Genomic DNA, 20,248 nt, shown 5'->3' with positions numbered 1-20,248 from the left:
TTCATCCCAGACTTAACCATGGTTAAACTCTGCCCTTCCCCATCTGCTATTTGTCCATCAAAGAACTTGAAGTGTTTAAAGCATTTATTGTGTAGTAACCACAGGATCAATGGAGAATGTCTCCATGTTCCTGAAGGGTATGTTTCCAGGAAGTGGGCAGTGAAGGTCATTTGACGCTTCCACATGCCCTTGCTGACAAGGCCTCCATCACAGAGTAGTTATCATAAACACTCAGGCGTACTCCTGCCCCTTACATTATGACCTCTCAGTCTCCTTTATGAGGAGAAGGATCAGGATTCAACACTTGGTCCATGACCTTGCGAATCCAGGGCGAAAACGTGTTCTAGGTGATCCTTCTCTTAACCTCCCCCAAGCTGACGAAGAATGCTGACACTCGGGGGAGAGCTCTCGTAGACTTCTCAAGGTAGCCCCTCCAGTTTCTCCCCGACATAATAGCCATTGATCTAGATCATTAGTCACGCTACGAAGGACTCTCAATCCGAAGAGCTCGAATTCTGGGATCCGAGCTGCTAGAAACGAAGTCGAGTATTACCTGGCACATCGCCGTGAATGAAATGTTGAGGGTGACCCATGGGGTTCGTCGACTCTTGGCTGAAGCCAGCACGAGCGGGACACCTGTCATCAAGGTCAGGAGAAGATCTGCTGCTTGGAATCCTGAGTCGTAGGGGGCACCCTTTGGGGACCAATAGGTGCGGCCCATGGCCCGTGGAGGAGGTATCCCTTCCGACTGAGGGCAGGAAGGCTCAAATCTTCGTATGAAGAGAGGCGATGTCAACACAGAGGAAAAGCTAATTCCTTTCGGTCTGAAGGTGAGGCTCAAGGACGAGCATTGGCCTTTCATCACCAAGGCCGAGAGAAACTTTCCTCCCAAAAGTAAAACTAGGAACTCGACTATTGCTGGAATAGTGGCATCAAGGGGAGAGATACCCTTTCCACGATACCAACTACAGTTCATTTGGCCTGGTAGACTAAAGCCGAAGATCTATGCAGGGATTCAGACATCCTCCTCACAACTTGTTGTGGAAAGGACTCTCTGAGAGAGGAGGAGCTGGATAGTCTCCAGGCGTGAAGTCGCAGCAAAAATATGGCTTTGTGAAGGAAGTTCACATGTGGCTGTTAGAGTACCTGTAGATAGTGTAGCGGAGGGAGTTCTCTCAAGATCTCCATCGGGAGTTACAGACGAGTCAGCTGGGCATGACGAGTCTGCTGGGAAAGACGAGTCTTGCTGGAGAGAAAAGTCTGATGGGCGAGGCGAAACTGCCGCTGACGAGGCCTGCTCTGAGGAGCAAGGGTGGGGAATGAATGATTCTAATTCTCACAGGATCTCTCGGGATCTACATCAAGAGTTGTAGACAGGTCAGCTGGGCGTGACAAATCTACAGGGCAAGACGAGTCTTGCTGGCAAGACAAGTCTTATAGCGAGACTAGACTGCCGAAGACGATGTAGTGGTTTGCGGACTGTGGCCAGATGCAGCGCACAGACTGTCTAGTGTCTCAATGCCGACCACACTCCAACGTTTCATTACACAAAAAGAAACGGCAGAATACTCAGAAATCTGTGTAAAAGGTAAACCATCAAGGATGAACTGGGCACTGGGCACCATCCCATGATTTTATACTGGGCAAGGGGACCAAGCTAGAACATTACGTACTTCCCTAATTTTTGTTCTCTCCGCAGTGCTATGCATGGAGGCCTAAATAAGAGGAGCAGTATGCTTTCCAGGCAAGATTTATTTGTTCAGTAAACTATAAGAACTTTAGGAGAGAAAAATGTCATTAAAACCATACATAAAAAAAAATCTAAATTGGTGGCTGAGAAGGGGACATTGCAGGGGAAGTAAAAATTTACAGGTTATAAGAAAAAGGAAAAAAAGTTTATTTCATTCCTGAGAAAAAAATACAAAACTGTAGTATGAAAAGTCAGGTCTTCAAAAACCATAAGCAGACATAGATACATCCAGGCAGAGCCTCATAGGAATCAATCCCTTAAACGTTTAATCTATATATACAAGTATAAACAAAGGGCCACCTACCAGTGTATCTATTTGGGCTAAATTCAAATGTAATTTGAATGAGCTTGCGTAAAGATCAAAGGAATTATAAAACAAGGTTGGACATCAGACCTGAATCTACATTCTCACCTCTACATCAAAAACACAAAAAAAAAATGTATATTAAAAAAAAATAAAAAAAGCTTACAATCCTCAGTGATACACAGTACTGTATGTCATGGTTATTCTACACCCATGGAAATGGATAAGAGGCAAGACCAATTATAATCCTTTTTGAGGCCCCTTCTCTTGATTGCAAAGTCACACCCAAAAATAAGGTATAACATATAAAAGTCCTTTTTCAGGATAAAGCCCTATCTGGTTTATGACGCAAATTTGTTAATTGTTGACAGAGCCTTTACGGTCAAGGTAGATATTTTCCAGAGATAGTTCCAGGCTTGTGACATAAGAAAATTTCAAGCTTAAATGAAAATCCTGCAATACTGTGGTTCATTATCTGCATGAACAGTCAGCAGGTTTTGGACATTGACAACGCTTAAAGTTTGACTGCCGCTGAAACTTTTCTATGCCATTTTATGCTCACTTGTTTATGGGGACAAGTACATGAGACACTATCCATGGAAACTCTGTGTCAATATATGAAAAAGAGCAATTACACTATGATAGGAAAACATCTGTCAGTGATAAGAATAATTATATAATAAAACACACAGTTAAAGCTGCTCTGACTTTGGCATAATTCTCAGTCAATACTCTCACTATAATTTTTTTCCTTTTCACTGGAATACTTAGGAATCTCTAGATTGCTCCCTTTCCAAGGATTTTATGGTTTTTTCTGGACAGACATGGAGATCACTAAACTATACTATTCAGTCTTATTTCTTCTGCTTTATTTTCTAGATCAATTTGCTCTTAATCTTACTCATGTATTCATTAATGGAAGCTAACAATGAAGCTTATATTGTTATATTAGCAGTATACGTGTAATTATGTTTAGCTCTCAAGTTCAATTACATCACAATGCAGTAGCATATGTAGAACTTCACTTATTCATGGCAGTACCTCTAGTGCGTGACTGCAATTCTAGTTAGCCTCTCCAAGCCCTACAGGGAGTAAGGCATGCTGCAAAAAAAGAATATAAGGAGACAAGGTTGAGCGACCAACGTATAAAAAACTAACATTCTAATAAAAAATATAAAGATACAGGATATAATAATGTAATAATTTGTATTTTTCCTATCTATAAATATTTCCTTTTTCAAAATGAGGCCTGCTCCCATGAGCATTGACGGGGAATGGATGAATCCAATTCTCACTTGAGGAATCCCCTGAAGGAGAGACCAAACAGGTGAAGGAAGTCTTTCTCGTGGACAGGAATAGGCGACCACCATCCGCTGCCGCTGTTGGCCATTTTTTCAGCAAGCAGGAAGATTGCTGAACAGTGGCTGATGGAGAGACTCTCCCTCGTGAACCTCCTGGCTACACTCTGTTTTCCTATCCTCGAGTTCTAGCTCAAGTTGAAGGTCGACATCGGGTGTTGCCTGAGAAACATAGCCGAAGCTCAAATCTGAGTTCTCCCCAAAGGGAGTTACCCCTTGTCAGTTAGGAAGGCTGTTCTCATCTCTAGGAGATTTAAATAATGATACCATTCGGACTCTGAACAGTGTTCGGAGGCTGAGTGGTAAAGCACGTGGGCCCCCCCCATCTCTGATGCATCTGATGGGAGCGTCAAATCTGGGGAAGGACCGAGGTGGTCGACTCCTCGGTAGAGATTCTCCATTGTCAACTCTCTTCTCAGGTTAGTCTCTTGCCCGGTGTTATGATCTTAAAATCATTACAGGTTCTTTTAATAAGTAAAATAAATATCAACAACACCAATTGAAATATGGGAAATGAATATAAAAAGAAACACACGAAAAAAACACAACACATTTATTCACAAACTTACAAAGAAAACTAATGTTACTTCTTCGGTTCCTTTAACTGACAAATCAAACCAACCAAAACATCAACAGAAAGGGGGAACAGTCAATAAGGTAGAAATACTTAGGAATAGTTTTCTGCAGCTGCTGAGATGAAACTGCTACAGAGACTTCTGGCTTGAGAATGTTGCAGATGGGCAGCTGAAGTTCAGATGAAACTGCCACGATGACCAGATTCAAAGACGTCACAAAAGGGTGGCATCAAGATAGGACATCAGAGGTCTTCTTCCAAGAATTAGATGATACTGTTGAAGTAAGGTTTGAAAACGTTGCAGGAGGGCGGCTGACGTTCAGATGAAACTGGCACAATAACCGGATTCGAAGACGTCACAAAAGGGGTGGCATCAAGAAGGGACATCAGAGATCTTCTTTCAAGGATTCGATGATACTGTTGAACAAAGGCAGGCTCCAGGCAGTGTTGGCTACTTCTTGTCACAAGTAAGGAGGGCTGGGTGCTTCAATTTGTCTCTTCTTCTGGGCCATAGCAGGATCTTTTGGAGATAGGCTTTTGTTGTCTGAAGGAAAGGTTAGAATCTGGCTCTATCAGATTTCTGGTCTTCTTTGTTTCTTATCTCACTAGGACTTGTATCTTATTTGCTTCAGACATAGTTCCTCTCTTGCCTTATGTCCTGTCCTATCTCTCTTGGACAATCTCTTCTTGAAGTTTATATACCCATGTATGGGCGGAGTTAATTACAGTGGGCAGTGGTCATCTCCATAGAGGGCGTTCTTTTTAACAATTCTGCATCTCTATTGGCTTCCTCAAAAACGCCCACTTCGATCACACCATGGAAGCTTCTAGAAGAAATTTCTGATGCAATCCGGACCACGTGTTAAGCCGTAACAAAAGGGCAGCACGTGTCCTTCCATGATGACATATATCCTAAGCAAGTATTTCCCTCAGGCTCGGTTTCTCAAAATATGCTGACTCCACTAATTAAGACGATGACATCTTGGTCAAAGCAGGACAGTTTCCTTATCACAGCAGACGCTTGGTTTACTTCCAAAATGCTCATGAAAATGAAGAGATGACTGGATTGCCCAAACAGGGCCACAGTCGAATCTCGTTTCCCCTAGCTGCTCACACTGGGAATAGATATTTTGTGTTTCAATATATCCTTTTAAAAGTATTGTATCTACCCCTGACACCCGAGTCCAATGGATCCCAGAGAAAAGGGAGGTCCCTTGTGCTGAATCACCTGGTATCTGGCTGCCCTGAAGAGGTTGGATTCAAAGGAGTCAGAGCAGGCTTGACAATCCTGGGAGAAATGGTGACCTATGAGACGTAACCACTGCTGGCTGAATGTTCTTCTTGTAGAAGGAAGCGATTACCGATATCTTCCACTTTGGACACAGTCGATCTTCAGTAAAAATTCTGCAAGCTGATAACTATGTACATATCTAAGGGTACCTGTCTCTAATAAGGAAGCCTAGGAGTTGTCTTGGTGGTTACGAAGGTCAGCCACTGAGTCTGTTAGGATAAGGCAAAGTCCAGAAGTCTTTGGCGAATGAAGCCGATCTTGACAGACCAGGTTGACACTAGGGTAAAAACTCTCGTGAAAATTTGGTGCTTTAAGAACCGAGGCACTTCACCTTGGCATGGTATGTCTGTATGACCAAATCTTGGAGTATGATTCCTAGTAGTTGAACATGCACAGCAAGTCCTGTGGACTAACTGCTTGATTGACCGTATGCTTTCTCACTAAACAGAGTTTGATGAGCTAACTGGTTCCAGGAGGAAAGGACAAAACTGGAGACTTCTATAGGAAGGGCTGACTGTTGAAGCTCAGACACACCTTGATGAAACCCAACGTTCTGCCAAAAGGACATAACGCCTGAGTCCGGGCGTCTGACCAGATGTTCAGAGTGCGTAGGTTAAAGAGAGAACAGCCCTCACACCTCCACAGGTGGGAGGAAGAGAGAAAGTGTGTGCTCTTGAAAGCTGTACTGTGGATTCTCCGTCCTTGTCAAAAAGAGATTCGTACTCTGAACTCGTAGGAGTGGATTACCCACTACGCGGCAAACCTAACTCAAGGATGAAAAAAGGAGTTGGCCCTAGAAGTCATTGTCAGACGGTTGATGAACAAGACGAAGGTCAAGCTAAGGGTTGGTCGTATTTGCCTCTCCGGAGGAAGATCCCACGGATGGAGGCCTGAAGTTGTTTCTACAAGTTCCAAGGGAGCGCAGGCTGACGGAGGAGTAAGAGATGCCAACAGTATCTGGAATTTCCAGGTGGTACCCATCCCAGTACTGACCAGACCCAACTTTGCTCTATTTTGTTAGTTGGAAGAATCACGGCAACTAAGTTGCTACAGCCATAGCATAAGCCAGAGCTGAATTCAATCCCCTCAAACAGAGGGAAACATGAAAGGGGAATAACCCCACGGGGTTAAATCTCCCGATGCAGGTATGAAGGGCCAAGGAGAGGGTCCAAGGAATCGGCCGAAGAAGCGTGACAGAGATCCGACAAGTTCTCGAACTTGTGGAGAGAAGAGAAGCAAATAACCCCAAAGGATAATGTTCACAAGATTTGTTCTGATTGATTAATTGATTTGAGGTTTTCTGGCATCCTGACATCTAAGGTCATTGACACGAATATTGTTTATTGTAAATAATAAAAATAAATAAAAGATTGTTCAATTAAAACCATAACACAAAGATGTCATTTTAAAAGTTAAATAGCTTTCAGAAGACCTGCTTCTGAAATAAAGTTAAAAGAAGGACCTTTTCACCGGGCGACACAGGTCGACCCAGAAATACGACTAGCATGGTGGACACATCATATCCAAGAATCTTGGCAAGGATGAACCTGCCATCCTCAACTCAAGCCTTAAACTGATATTTATTTCTTTCACTACTATAAGTGGGATATTCAGTCAATAAATGCCTCACTGTCAATGGTACCAAACAGTCGTTGATGTTGGCCAGCCAGCAAAAACATGTGTGTCAGCTGAGCGTGACTAATGCGGAGACGACAAAGAGTAGTCTCCCACTTTTGGAATAGTTTTTAAGTAAACCATTCCAATGCTGTTGCCAATCATTATTAATAAAATTTCTAATTGTAGGAAAATAATCATTACGGGGAATGGGATACCTTCTGGGTAGCAACTCAGCTGCAGCATTCTTGGCCATCGAATTTGCCTTCTCATTTCCATACACACCTACGTGTGCCAGAACCCAGCAAAATCTAACTGTTATACCATTCATACCCTAACTGAAAGCCACTCTAAAATCGTTAAAACTGAAGCATTATTGAAATTAAAAACTTCTAAATCTTGTAGGGCACTTCATGCATCACTAAAAATGGTAAAATTGCCCTTGTCTTGTAACGCTATTTTCTCGATAGCGGTTAATATGCTGTATAGCTCAGCCATAAATATGGAAACTGTTAGAGGAAGTGCACCTCCACAATTAAAAGCATTACTATATACTCCAAATGCTACGCCAGCATCGAATTTGGAGCCATCAGTATAAATAAAAGTCGATTCCTTATGTTCTGCAACATGTTTCATAAAAAGAGACCTGGCTTCTATGTCACTCATATTCTTTTCAACTCCAAATAAAATATTTACAAAAGGATACCTCTGGTAATTTCCATGGAGGCATTGATGATACCTTAAATGGAAGCACCTTACTTCTACCTGTTTCAAGACTGTCTATTAGTTGTTTCACCTGAAAAACTTAAGGTTGAGGGTATTTTGGGTGCATCTCAAAAGAATTAGGATGCCTTTGCAACCTAAACCAATACTGAATAATAGAAGCCTATTGGTAAAGATCTAACGGTAATTCTCCCGCATCAACAAGGAGGATGGGAATAGGCAAAGTTCTAAATGCTCTTGTTGCCAATCTGATACCAGTATGGTGTATAAAATCTAAAATCTTTAGTCGACTTGGGGTGGTTGAGGAATATATCTCACACCCATAACTAATTTTTGAAAAAATTAGGACCTTGTATAACTTTAAAATAGTTTTGTGGTCTTCCCCCATGATGTATAGGACTAAACTTTTAAAAGATTTAAAGCCTCAAGACATTTCATTTTTAACGCTTTCAAGTGAGGAATCCATGTAAGCCTACAATCAAAGGTCAATCCTTGAAATCTAGCTTCACTCACACATGGGATACGCTGACCTTTGATGTACTTATGCGGGTCTGGATGTACTCCACGAATACAGCAGAAATGGACAGCAACAGTTTTACTTGTCGAAAACTTAAATTCATTCATATCCGCCCATTGATTTATTTTGTCGATTGAGAGTTGTAATTTTCTCTCAACCATTGCCATTCTTGCTCCAGCAAATGATATAGAGAGAACATCTACAAATAGTGTTGAGAGAATATCTTGAAGAATGACAGAGGATATTCCATTAATAGCAAGTGCAACAACTGTTACACTTAGCACACTACCCTGAGGGACTCCTTCCTCCTTACATTTCCTCTCCGATAGTGTATCCCCCACTCTCACTTGAAAAAATCTATGTGAAATAAATAATTGAATGAACAATGGTAGCTCTCTCGTAATCTGGAATTATGAAAGATTTTAAGTATACCATATCTCCATGCAGTATCATACACCTTTTCAAGGTAAAAAAAAAAAAAGATTGTTACATGGTGCTCTTTGGAAGCAAAGGCTTCACAAATAGAGGACTCAAGTCGTATCAACACATCAGTCGTTGAGTGCCTTTTTCTAAATCCACAATGGATAGGTGATAAAATACCCTACTTTTCCAGTTCAAAATCATTCTTGCATTGACCTTTTCTCCATGATCTTACATAAACAATATGTTAATGCATTTGGTCGAAAGTTTACTGCTAAAAACTTATCCTTACCAGGTTTTAAAAAAGCCTAAAATAATGGCTAGTTCCTAAACACTTGGATAACTATGATCATGCCATATTCTGTTAATAATGATTAAAATAAATAAATTTATATTAATAGGTACATGTCGAAACATTGCATATGGAATTCCATCGGGTCCAGGAGCTGTTTCATTACACGTAGCAAGGGCGGAATCAAACTCTCTTTCTGTAAAAGGAGAATTGTATGACTCTTCCCTTACTATTACAAAATGTAAAATTTTCATTTCTTTAATGATCCTACACTGGTGTCCAGGGACTGCATCACACTTGCATGATAAATTTGGGAAATGATCAGTCAGGCCATTGCCAACCTCAGTTGATCCAGTCACATATTGATCATTCGCCTTCAACACTGGTGGTGGGTTGGGGGTGAATTTGCCTGCTATCATTTTTACTTTCCTCCATACAGAGGATGGTGGTGTTCTACTGTTAATGGAAGAAACAAAAGATACGCCCAGCTTCTTTCATGGCACAACGGAACTGTGCTCTACATTTCTTGTATATAATCAAATTGTCCTCAGTACAGCAGCTGCACAATCAAGTTAAAGACGTTCTTGTGGCTCAGTGCAGGGCAGTTAGTTCTGAAGACCCCCAGAGAACTGGTCATCATTTGAATAACCCTGTTGTTTTGGGAATTGAATTAACTCCTGCTGTATGAAGGGTTCCATTCAGTAAGTCTATGGCATCATCAATATTTTCAAAATGTTCTGCATTCCCTTCAATTTTGCTTGGCTAACGAAATCTATCCCAGTTTGCCTTGTCAAGATTCCAATGTGGCAACCTCTGTAAAGGTGAACCATTATTGGTGTTTATAATAATATGTGCATGATCACTAGTATGCCAATCATCTAATGTCCTCCAATCAAAGTCGAGAAGGCAATCAGTGCTTGTGATTGATAGGTCAATGCATGACAAAGTACCTGTCTGGACATGAAAGTGCGTGGGCTCTCCTGTATTAGGGAGCCCAACATTCTCATTTTCCACAATTGATGATATATTGCCCCTTGTGTTTGCTAAAACATCACCCCATAAAGGATGTCTACCATTCAAATCTCCCAGTAAGAGAAAAGGTTGAGGAAGTTGTTGAACCACCTATACTAAATTATCACAAGAAATGTTACCATTTGGAGGTAAGTACAGAGAGCATAATGTATATTTTCTCCCTATATCAACCTGTACAACCACTGCCTGCAGAGGTGTAAGAATAGATAAAGGTATTTGGGGAACATCTCGATGAACGTACATGAGACTTCCGCCATGGCTCCCTTCTTGTTGATTATATGGTGTTCTATAACTAACATACTCTCGAGGACAAGGAGTGTTAGCATAAAGCTTGCTTTCCTGTAGACATACAATTATGGAGGAATGCTCATTAATTAGAAGCTTAAGTTCTTCATATCTGGCCCTTAAACCTGACAATTCCATTGCATAATGGAGGAGAAGATTACGGATGAGGTCTTCCCATTGGCAATTTTTAATCCAACATTATTTCCTGTAGGTTTCTGTAGAGATGGCCTAGATATATTGGGTTTTACGTTTGTCTTTTTCTGTGTCCCTTTGATCTATTTGTAGAGGCAGATGGTGGACCTCAACTTGAACTTCTGATTTATTCAAGTTATCTTCTGGTTTATCAGAAACATCAACAGACAAAACATCAAATTTGTTTGATGTCTTAACTTTAATGTTTCTAATGGGGGGGGGGGGAAGAGAGATGGAGGTCTCTCTCTTTTATGATTATCTGAGGGTGAGATTTTAGGTTTTTGCACCTTTCCCACTACAGGTGCATCAGGTAAGTTGTTTTTAAGTGGAACCTCCATCAAACCAGGCAAGGACATGGCCTGTGAGAGTTTTTACTATATTTTGTATTAGGGAATGAAAATTGTACAGATGTGGGCATTGCCCCTGAAGATTTGTTCTGAATCACTGAAGAGGCGGCGGACGCGAGTGATCAGAAGACTTCTGTTGCAGCAACCGCTGTGTAGAATTAGATTCTAACTGCCTGGAGGTGAGGAATAAGTGAAAATGCATGCACAAATACAGGTCTTATCAATGATGACGTTTTGTGAGGTAACCATATACTGTACAGTACTATAAGTGACACAAGGGAAGAGGAAGCGATCGGAAGCGGCGACTCCGTCCCTGAGGCACATGGACCATCAGCCCCCTAGTAGTAGAAATAGTAGTACAAGTAGTGGCTGTGGAGCGAAGAAAACTTTCGTGAATGTTGACAAGAACTGGAGAGCTGATGAAGAGGCCTGCCAACCGTAGAAAGATGAAAAACATCTGTAACCGAAAACACTGTACTTGTGTGAAACAACAAGTTTGAAGAGGCAAGTGGGGTATTAAGGGCCAAGGTTGACACTTGTGCTTCACACCGCTCCTTGAAGGAGAGAGCTGGATTAGGTTCCAAGAAGGGAATGCTAAACTCCCTCAACTGCATGTTGGAAGCCCTACCGAAGTAGCACAACTCGAAGAGGTTCGAGGATGAAAATATGTCGTCTCGAAGAGGATACTCTCAGGTGGCCAGAGGAGGAAGAGTCTCGCCAGGAAGAGCAGTACTGTAGCTCATTTGAAGTTAGGTTCAGCCGGTGTTCTGTGCTCAACCTTCCAGCCAAAAGAGCAGTTTGTCACGGAGAACAACTTAACCACAGAAGGAAAAGTAGCGAGAAGGAAAGTGTGACACTGAATAGTGGTCACTATCAGAGGCTGTGACGAGCTGCCTGCTGAGGTAAAACAAGATTGGAACCAAACCACAGCTGGTCTGAAGTGCTGGCGATCAAGAGAGATGGAAGTGGTTGCTGGGACACCCTCAACCTGGAAGAGCTGACGAGTGTCGATCACAAGCAGGTGAGTGACGGACACGAGCTGCCAGATGGCAAGCAAGAGCTGCCGAACAGTGAGCTGACGAACTGCGTGCTGGCAAACGGCGAGTTGGAGAACAAACAGTTGCTATAGCTGTAGTGAATGCCAGAGCTGAATTTAATCCCCTCAAACAGAGGGAAAGATAAAATGGGAATAACCCCACAGTATTATGTCTCCCAATGCTGTCAAGTGGTGATCATGAACCGAACGGTGAGCTGGCAAACCGCAAGCTGACAGACTGCAAGCTTGCGAACGGCGAGTTGGCGAACAGGCAGTGAGCTAGCGAATGGGAATTACGAAGTGACGAGAGACAATCATGGGAGATAACGAGCTGACGCTGTAGCTGCAGCAGGGCTGGGCAAGGCAAATCTGTTGGCGAGATGAGTCAACTGGGTGTGATAAGTCTGCTGGACGAGACTAGTCTTGCTGGACGTGGAAAGTCTTGTTGGAAGAGACGAGTCAGCATGGCGAGAAAGGTCTGTTGGTGAGAAAAGTCTTGATGAAGACAAGTTTTCTAGACGAGACGAGATCTAAGCGACAAGGTCTGCTCCCCAAGATGAAGGGAAGGGAATGGACGAATTCAATTCCCGCCGGAGGAATCCCCCAAAGGGAAGACCGAACAGATGAATAAAATCTCTCTCACACACGGGAAGGGCGACCAACATCTGATGTCTCTGTCGACAATTACCCGCAAGCAGGAAGATTGCCAATCAGAGGCTGAAGGGAAAGTTCCAAAACCTGGAGGCGAACCTCCGGGCACCACTCTCTGCATCCCCTCAACGAGCTCTGGCTCAGCTCGTAGGTTGACATCAAGTATGCCTGAGAACGAAGCCAAAGCTTGTTCTCAAGGTTCCCCCCAAAGAACTACCGAGAGGGTCGATCCCGCAGACGGAAAAGGACGACGTCAGTGCAATGGACAGGAATGGACGAATCCGATTCCCGCTGGAGGAATCCCCCAAAGAGAAGACTGAACAAGAGAAGGAAGTCTCTCCCACGGACGGGAAAAGGTGACCAACAAGGCCATTGTCAGTGTGATGGTCAGGAAACGGCCATAGGCGCAGACGGAGAAGGCAAAGACTGGGCAGGTACCGCAACTTCCCCAAGAACGTGAATGTTGCTAGCGCTGAAGAAAACAAAAAAAAGAATGAAAGGACAAACAACCTCGGAAGGACGAACTAGTCCAAGGATGGGAAAGGTGTCTTCCAAGAGGTACAGGAACCTGCTGACTGTGCACTTCCTCCGTCGACTGCTATCACTGAACGAAGGAGTGCGGCATCGTTAGTGCTGTATAAAAGTTATATCAAAATAAATTTATTCAAATAATTAATAGCTGACGAAAGACCACTAGGGAGAACAACCTAACCCGTGGGCAGGAAAAGAGTTCCCTAAGAGGGAAAGGAATAAGCTCAAGACTCTTGACTCCTTCTGCCGGCCACCATCCCAGGACAAAGGAGTGCGGGGTCAAAACTGCTGTAGTAAGGTAAATTAAAACAGTTCTATTCAACATTAATTAGTTTGTAGTAGAAAGTTATATTAAAAAGTTCTATTCAAAATTAATTAGCTAAAGAAAAAATAAAACACCAGGGAGAACTATCTAACCCGCGGACAGGATAGGTGTTCCCCGAGAGGCACAAGAAACATGCTTGAAACCATGTACTCCCTCTGTCAACTGAAACGTAGAGCAAGGGAGAGCAGCATCATCAGCAAAGAGGAGCAAGCATTCTTCCCTACTAAGAAATAGCAGGGAGTGAGCGGCGTCAACATACGAACAAAGAAGTATTATTCACATAAGGACGACTGCCCTAAGGTGGCCAGGTTGCTGCACTTGGAGAAGTGGGGGAGGCCACCAGACTAAGCATTGTCCAGTGTCAAAGGGGAAGACACCACCAGAGAAGGTTTCTCCACCCTCGAGAAACGCCACACTACGCTGACACGAAAACAGCAACACTCACACTGTAATGATAAAAGAATGTTTATATATGTATAAAAACATTATATGTATGTTTAGATATATATAAAAATCGTAGTAGGTTGTAGGTAGTAGGTTGGCCAGGGCACCAGCTGCCCGTTGAGATACTACCACTAGAGAGTTATTGGATCCTTTGACTGGCCAGACAGTAATGCATTGGATCCCACTCTCTGGTTACGGTTTATTTTTTCTTTGCCTACACATACACAGAATAGTCTGGCCTATTCTTTACATATTCTCATCTTTCCTCATACACCTGACAACAATAAGATACCTGTACTAAACACTTCTTCACCCAAGGGGTTAATTACTGTACTACAATTGTTCAGTGTACTTTCCTCTTGGTAAGGGTAGAAGAAACTCTTTAGCTATGGTAAGCAGCTCTTCTAGGAGGACACTCCAAAATTAAACCATTGTTCTCTAGTCTTGGGTAGTGCCACAGCCTCTGTACCATGGTCTTCCACTGTCTTGGGTTAGAATTCTCTTGCTTGAGGGTACACTCGGGCACACTTTTCTATCTTTTTTTTTCTTCCTCTTGTTTTTTTGAAATGGTGTGTTGGGCAGGCTTAATAGAAGGGCCATGGATGCCGGGTGGTTTATCAAGAAGTCGTCTTTTCCTTTTCTGATTCTTTTTCTTCTCAAAACCATCCTTACTGTCCCCCCTTCAGTTGAAGTGGCTATCCTGGAGGGTATTTAGCCTTGCATGGTGTATCGGCTCCTCCATGTTGACCCGTTTTTCTGACTTTTTACTATAGTCTATGGGTATCATCAATCACTTTATTTATAATTCTGTACATATTGTTTTTGTTAAAATTCTTGTTAATCTAGTTTTCAAGTATGATGTCTCTTTTTTTATTTCTATTAATTCTTATGCTGTCTGGAGACATTGAGCGAAATCCGGGACCAGTACGTCCTAGATTTCGTCAATGTCGTCTTCTGTATTGCAACATTCATGGTCTTCAAGCAAATATCCAAGACCTTACAGTTGCGTCCAGACAGTATGATATTCTTTTGTGCTCAGAAACTTTGGTTTCTAATATGAAGCACTCATCTGAGCTCCTTATAACTGGTTTTAAGAAGCCAATAATGTTGAAACGTGATGCCATCCCTAGGGCCAGGGGAATGGCGGTGTATATTAGGACTGAGTACTCTGCTTCTCATAAGTCCTGCTATCAATGTGGATGTCATGAGATTCAGGTAATAAAAGCTTGTGGCAGGCATAACAACTTTTATTTGTGTTTGATCTACCGAAATCCAGACATGGATGATTTTATCTTCGATTGTCTTCTTTCCATTATGGCCAAGATACAAGAAGATGATAGAAAGGCTTCTTTTGTCTTGGTTGGTGATTTTAATGCTCACCATATGGAGTGGTTAAGTTCTATCTCTCCTACCGATAGCCATGGCTTAAGAGCTTTAGACTTTGCCCCTGAATTAGGCTGTGAGCAAATCATAAATGAAGCTACTCACAGGTCTGGTAATTGCTTGGACCTCGTATACACTGACTCCCCTGGCGTTATAACTAGTAAGGTTGGTTCTCCAGTCGAGACATCTAATCATGCCTTGATTTCATTAGTAGTGAAGATTGAGCAGCCTGTCCCTGATGTATCATACTCTTGTAAAATTTATATGAAATCCCAAGCAGACTGGAATAGGATTTTACATGATCTTTTGTGCTTCAATTGGTCACAATTATATAGTAGTGTAGATACTGTTGTCTCTGAATGAGAATCTAGTCAACATAATTGATAGGCGTATCCCTTCTCGTGTGCTAAGGTACCGAGTGAAGGACAAACCGTGGTTCAATGATGATTGTAGACGGGCTTATTTGGAGAAGCAGGAGGCCTATCATCTTTGGAAGGGTAACAGATCAGATTTGACCTGGAATAACTATACTCAGCTTCGAGCTTTTTCTCAGAGTTTATGCCTCAACTGAAAAGGAATACAATTTAACCATAATAGAAACCCTTTCTGGTACAACTCAAGAACATAAATGGTGGTCTACCCTTAAATCTGCACTCTTTGGTGTTGATGCAACAGTTCCTCCTTTACTTAAACCAGATGGCTCAGTCACTCACTGTCCAAAGGAAAAGGCAACCCTTTTGGCTGATGTTTTTGACAGTAAACAGAGTAATGAAAAACTTGAACTTCCTCATTCCTGTTTTCCAGAGGCTAAACTAACTAGTTTAGCTTTTCGATCTCGGGAAATTAAAGCTCTGTTGATGGACCTAGATGCTTATGGAGGTGTAGACCCAAATGGTATTTTTCCTTTTATTTTTTATAAAGACAGCAGATTTCTTAGCTCCAAAGTTATCTGTTATTTTGCGCAAGTTAGCAAGAAGAGGAGCTTTTAGCACTTGTTGGAGAATTGGTAATATTACTCCTCTATGTAAATGTGTTTGTAGTAGCTCAAGTCCCACTGATTACCGCCCAATTTCCATAACTCCCATCTTATCTAAAGTTTTTGAACGTCTTCTGGCAAAACGTCTTAATAGGTTTGCTGAAGGTAATCATCTATTCCCTAGTTTGCAATTTGGTTTTCGTAAAGGCCTTGGAGCATATGATGCCCTTCTTACAATCTCCAATGCTGTACAGAAATCCCTTGATTGTGGTCAGGAACTTCGTAAGATTGGCCTTGATTTTAGTGCTGCCTTTGACCGTGTTATTCATGAGGCCCTTCTTTTCAAACTCAAACAGTTGGGAATGGGTGGGTCATTTCTTAGCATTATTATTGATTTTTTAAGTAATAGATCTCAAAGAGTTGTTGTTGATGGGCACTATAGCGAGTATAGGAATGTGATTTCCGGTGTTTCACAGGGTAGTGTTCTTAGCCCATTACTTTTCATACTATATATACATGACATGTGGTTTGGCCTAGAAAACAAGCTTGTTGTATATGCAGATAATGCTACTCTCTTTGCATCAATTCCATCCCCTGAATGTAGATCTAGGGTTGGTGAATCCCTTAATAGAGATTTAGCTAAAATTAGTGCAAGGTGCAAATTATGGGGTATGAAGTTGAATCCTAACAAAACTCAAAGTATGAGTGTAAGTAGGTCAAGGACGGTGGCTCCTCAACATCCGGATCTCAGTATTGATAATGTTTCTTTAAATTTGTATGACTTTTAAAATTTTAGGTGTGATTCTCGACAGCAATTTTACTTTTGAGAAACACATTAGGTCTGTGTCTTCTTCAATTGCACAAAAAATTGGCTTATTGAGAAAGTCTTTTAAGATTTTCGGTGATCAATCTATTCTGAAGAAGTGTTTTAATTCTTTCATTCTACCTTGTTTTGAGTATTGTTCTCCTGTCTGGTGTTCCGCTGCTGATTCTCATCTTAATTTGTTGGACAGAAACTTACGATTATTAAATTTCTTATTCCTGATCTAGATATTAATCTTTGGCACTGTCGTTCAATTAGTTCATTATGCATGTTGCATAAGATTTTCATAACTCTGACCATCCTTTACATTCAGATCTCCCAGGACAATACTATCCTGTTCGTAATACTAGACAGGCAGTTAATTCTAATAGCCAGGCCTTCTCCATCATAAGGCTCAATACTACACAGTATTCTAGAAGTTTTATTCCAGCTGTTACCAAGTTGTGGAATGATCTTCCTAATCGGGTAGTTGAATCAGTAGAACTTCAAAAGTTCAAAATTGGAGCAAATATTTTCATGTTGACCAGGCTGACATGAGTCTTTTTATAGTTTATATATGACATATCTATTTTTGACATTGTTAATAGTTTATATATGACATATCTATTTTGATGTTGTTACTGGTTTTAGAATGATTTATTGTTAATTTGTTCCCATCATTTATTTATTTCCTTATTTCCTTTCCTCACTGGGCTATTTTTCCCTATTGGAGCCCTTGGGCTTATAGCATCTTGCTTTTCCAACTAGGGTTGTAGCTTGGCTAGTAATAATAATAATAATAATAATAATAATAATAATAATAATAATTGAAAAACATAAGAAAAATTCAAAGACCAGATAAAATTGTGCGGAGAGAGAGACAAACATCTACTTTCACCAAGCCAAAAGTAAAGAGCAACGATAGGACACAGGTGTGTGTGTGAGCGGGATAACCGGCTATCCCCCACATACCCTCCACCTAGCGGGTGGGGGGTTATACTTCGCTAAATTTCTTATGGCTAGACTTCCAGCTTTGCCAAATGTATAATCCATATAAAATAGCGAGGGTTTGTATTAGTGTCGAAACAAAAGTTCAGAAGCTCCATGCCATATTGATAAATTACAGTACTCTAAAAATATCAGTTTTTTTATGACTAATTGATGAATCAATAAGGCTATCTCTCTAAACCCCTTTGAATGCAGGCCACATTCAATCTTCACAACTCTATACCTCTTTTCATCTTGCATGGATCACTTACTGATATGGACGAATGTTACTTGGGTTAAATATATCCACTTCATTGTACCATGTGCTGACAGCAACTGGCCATTCTGGGTCATTGCTGCGTCTAATCTGGGCACTTATGAACAAGTTTTGTCCCACACCAAACCTTGCTGAAATAAAAAAAAGAATTAATTAAATATAAGAAATGAGCAAAAACATTATGAAAAAAAATCAGCCAACGTAAAGATGATTAAGATATAGCAAATTGAATAACTTTAAAATTTCACAAGACTACTATGAAACCAATGCATTGAATGCAAAATAGAATTGTGTCTGAATCAAGTAATTATTCTGACAATAGAGATGCCAAAGTCTACATTTGCAAAAAGAGTAAGAAAACAAGATTTACTATTTACCTTTTACCTTAATAGCTACATAATAATAAAGCATGGCATAAGTTATATTCCATTGCATAGATACGCTATGATCTGTTGTCTACAAAATATCACAAATTTTAAAAGAAATATGACAAATTTGGAAGTAGTTTGCATTTTCCCAAACGATATAACCTGTGGCTATTTATAAGGAATATTACTTTTGACAAAACTGAAAGAAGAGCCATAAGTGTTTTAGCAAAGGTTAACCACCCACCCGCTAATTAGCGGGATGGAGGGAGGGTAGGTAGTAGCTACCCCACTCACTAACACACCTGGGTTGTGAACCCACTTTGCTTGGCGGTAGGACTTCAAAGGGGAACTGAGGTTAGCAGGCCAATCTGTATAAATAGCTACAGGTTTGTATCGTTAGAAAAAATACAAATTACTTCCAAATTTGTCATTTGTTCCATCACTAAACGCTATTTACAGGAAATGACTTACCCTTTAGGAGGGTGAAGTCCATGCCAACTTTTTTGCTTTGACCTGGGGATTTTCTCCCTTTATGTGTTTTGCCAATATTTGGTGGAAACCTTATATCTAGCTAAAGCTGTACTATGCATGGTACACCAGCTACAGAAGCTGTGTGCTCATGATACTAGCAATGTGACTGTCTACATTAGTTTTTTCAGTCATAGGAATCTTCATAGGTTACCAAGACTCACCCAATAACCCCCTCATTAGGGTATGGGGACGCAACAAGTATTGCAATAATACCAGGTTACACAAGGGAACAACGGTTTACCTGCAGGTAGTTGAGGGCAACTTTGTAGAGGATCATGGATGCTGATTCCTCTAAAAGGGGGATGAAGAAAAGAGAGCCAATCATTCCTAATCATTCATTCAGACTAATCCCGAATAACCTTTCCCCTCAACCCTCTGCTACTTGTCCATCAAGGAGCTTGAGGTGTTAAACCAGTTGTTGTGCAGCCCCCAATGGACCAATGGAAAATTTTTCATTTTCCAATGGGTTACATCTTGCAGTTAGTGGACGGTGAAGATCAGCTCCATTGTAGTACCTGCGCCACAGATTAGTTTTGTTTGAACCCCCATGGACATTGCAAGGCTCCTAACGTCATGAGCTCTGGGTCGATGTGTCGGAGGAGGATCAAGACTCAGTGCCAGGTCAATGACCTTACGAATCCAAGCAGAGATGGTGTTCTTTGTGATCCTCCTCACTTTCACCTTGCTGAAAAAGAGTGCTGTAGATTTCCTTTTGAGGTAATTCCTCAAACTCCTTAATAGGCATAGTAACAGTGTATCTGGGTCATCGGTTACAGAACGGAGACTATCCAGAGGGAATCAAATATAGGATTTGCTACCCTCTGATTTTGAGTCTGCAATTAACTCAAAGACGAAGCTGATGATTACCTCTCCCCATTCCCTTGAATGAGTGATGTCATACAAGAGACCATGAAGTTCACTAACTCTTTTGACTGAAGCCAAAGTAGGAACACCGTCTTCAGAGTGAGGTGGTGATCTGTTGTCTGGCGTAATGGTTCGTAGGGGGGACCCTTCAGAGAGTAAAGGACTCGAACCACGTTCCAAGGAGGTGGTCTCACTTCCGACTGGGGATGGGTAAACTCATAACTTTGCATGAAGAGAGAAAGTTCCAATGAAGAAGAAATATCGACTCCTTTCAGATTGAAGGTCAGACTCAAGGCTAAGCAGTAACCTTTTACTGTAGAAACTGATAGCAGCATTACTCCCGTAGGTGCACAAGGAATTCCACTATTGCTGGA

The 20,248-nt window shown here is 41.4% G+C and overlaps 1 protein-coding gene across 2 annotated transcripts in view; it reads right to left on the bottom strand.

Annotated features, from left to right (window-relative positions):
* LOC137630234 (CRISP/Allergen/PR-1-like) overlaps positions 1-20,248 on the bottom strand; it is a 273,374-nt gene that overhangs the window by 110,221 nt on the left and 142,905 nt on the right. For both annotated transcript variants that reach the window (XM_068361692.1, XM_068361691.1), the window contains exon 3: positions 18,107-18,242. In XM_068361692.1, coding sequence (XP_068217793.1) covers positions 18,107-18,242 — 136 coding nt within the window. The remainder of the gene's footprint in view (positions 1-18,106; positions 18,243-20,248) is intronic.

The sequence above is a fragment of the Palaemon carinicauda genome, chromosome 38 (genome assembly GCF_036898095.1).
Source record: "Palaemon carinicauda isolate YSFRI2023 chromosome 38, ASM3689809v2, whole genome shotgun sequence".
In the NCBI taxonomy this organism is placed as follows: Eukaryota; Metazoa; Arthropoda; class Malacostraca; order Decapoda; family Palaemonidae; genus Palaemon; species Palaemon carinicauda.
This window is presented reverse-complemented; position numbering and strand designations above follow the sequence as displayed.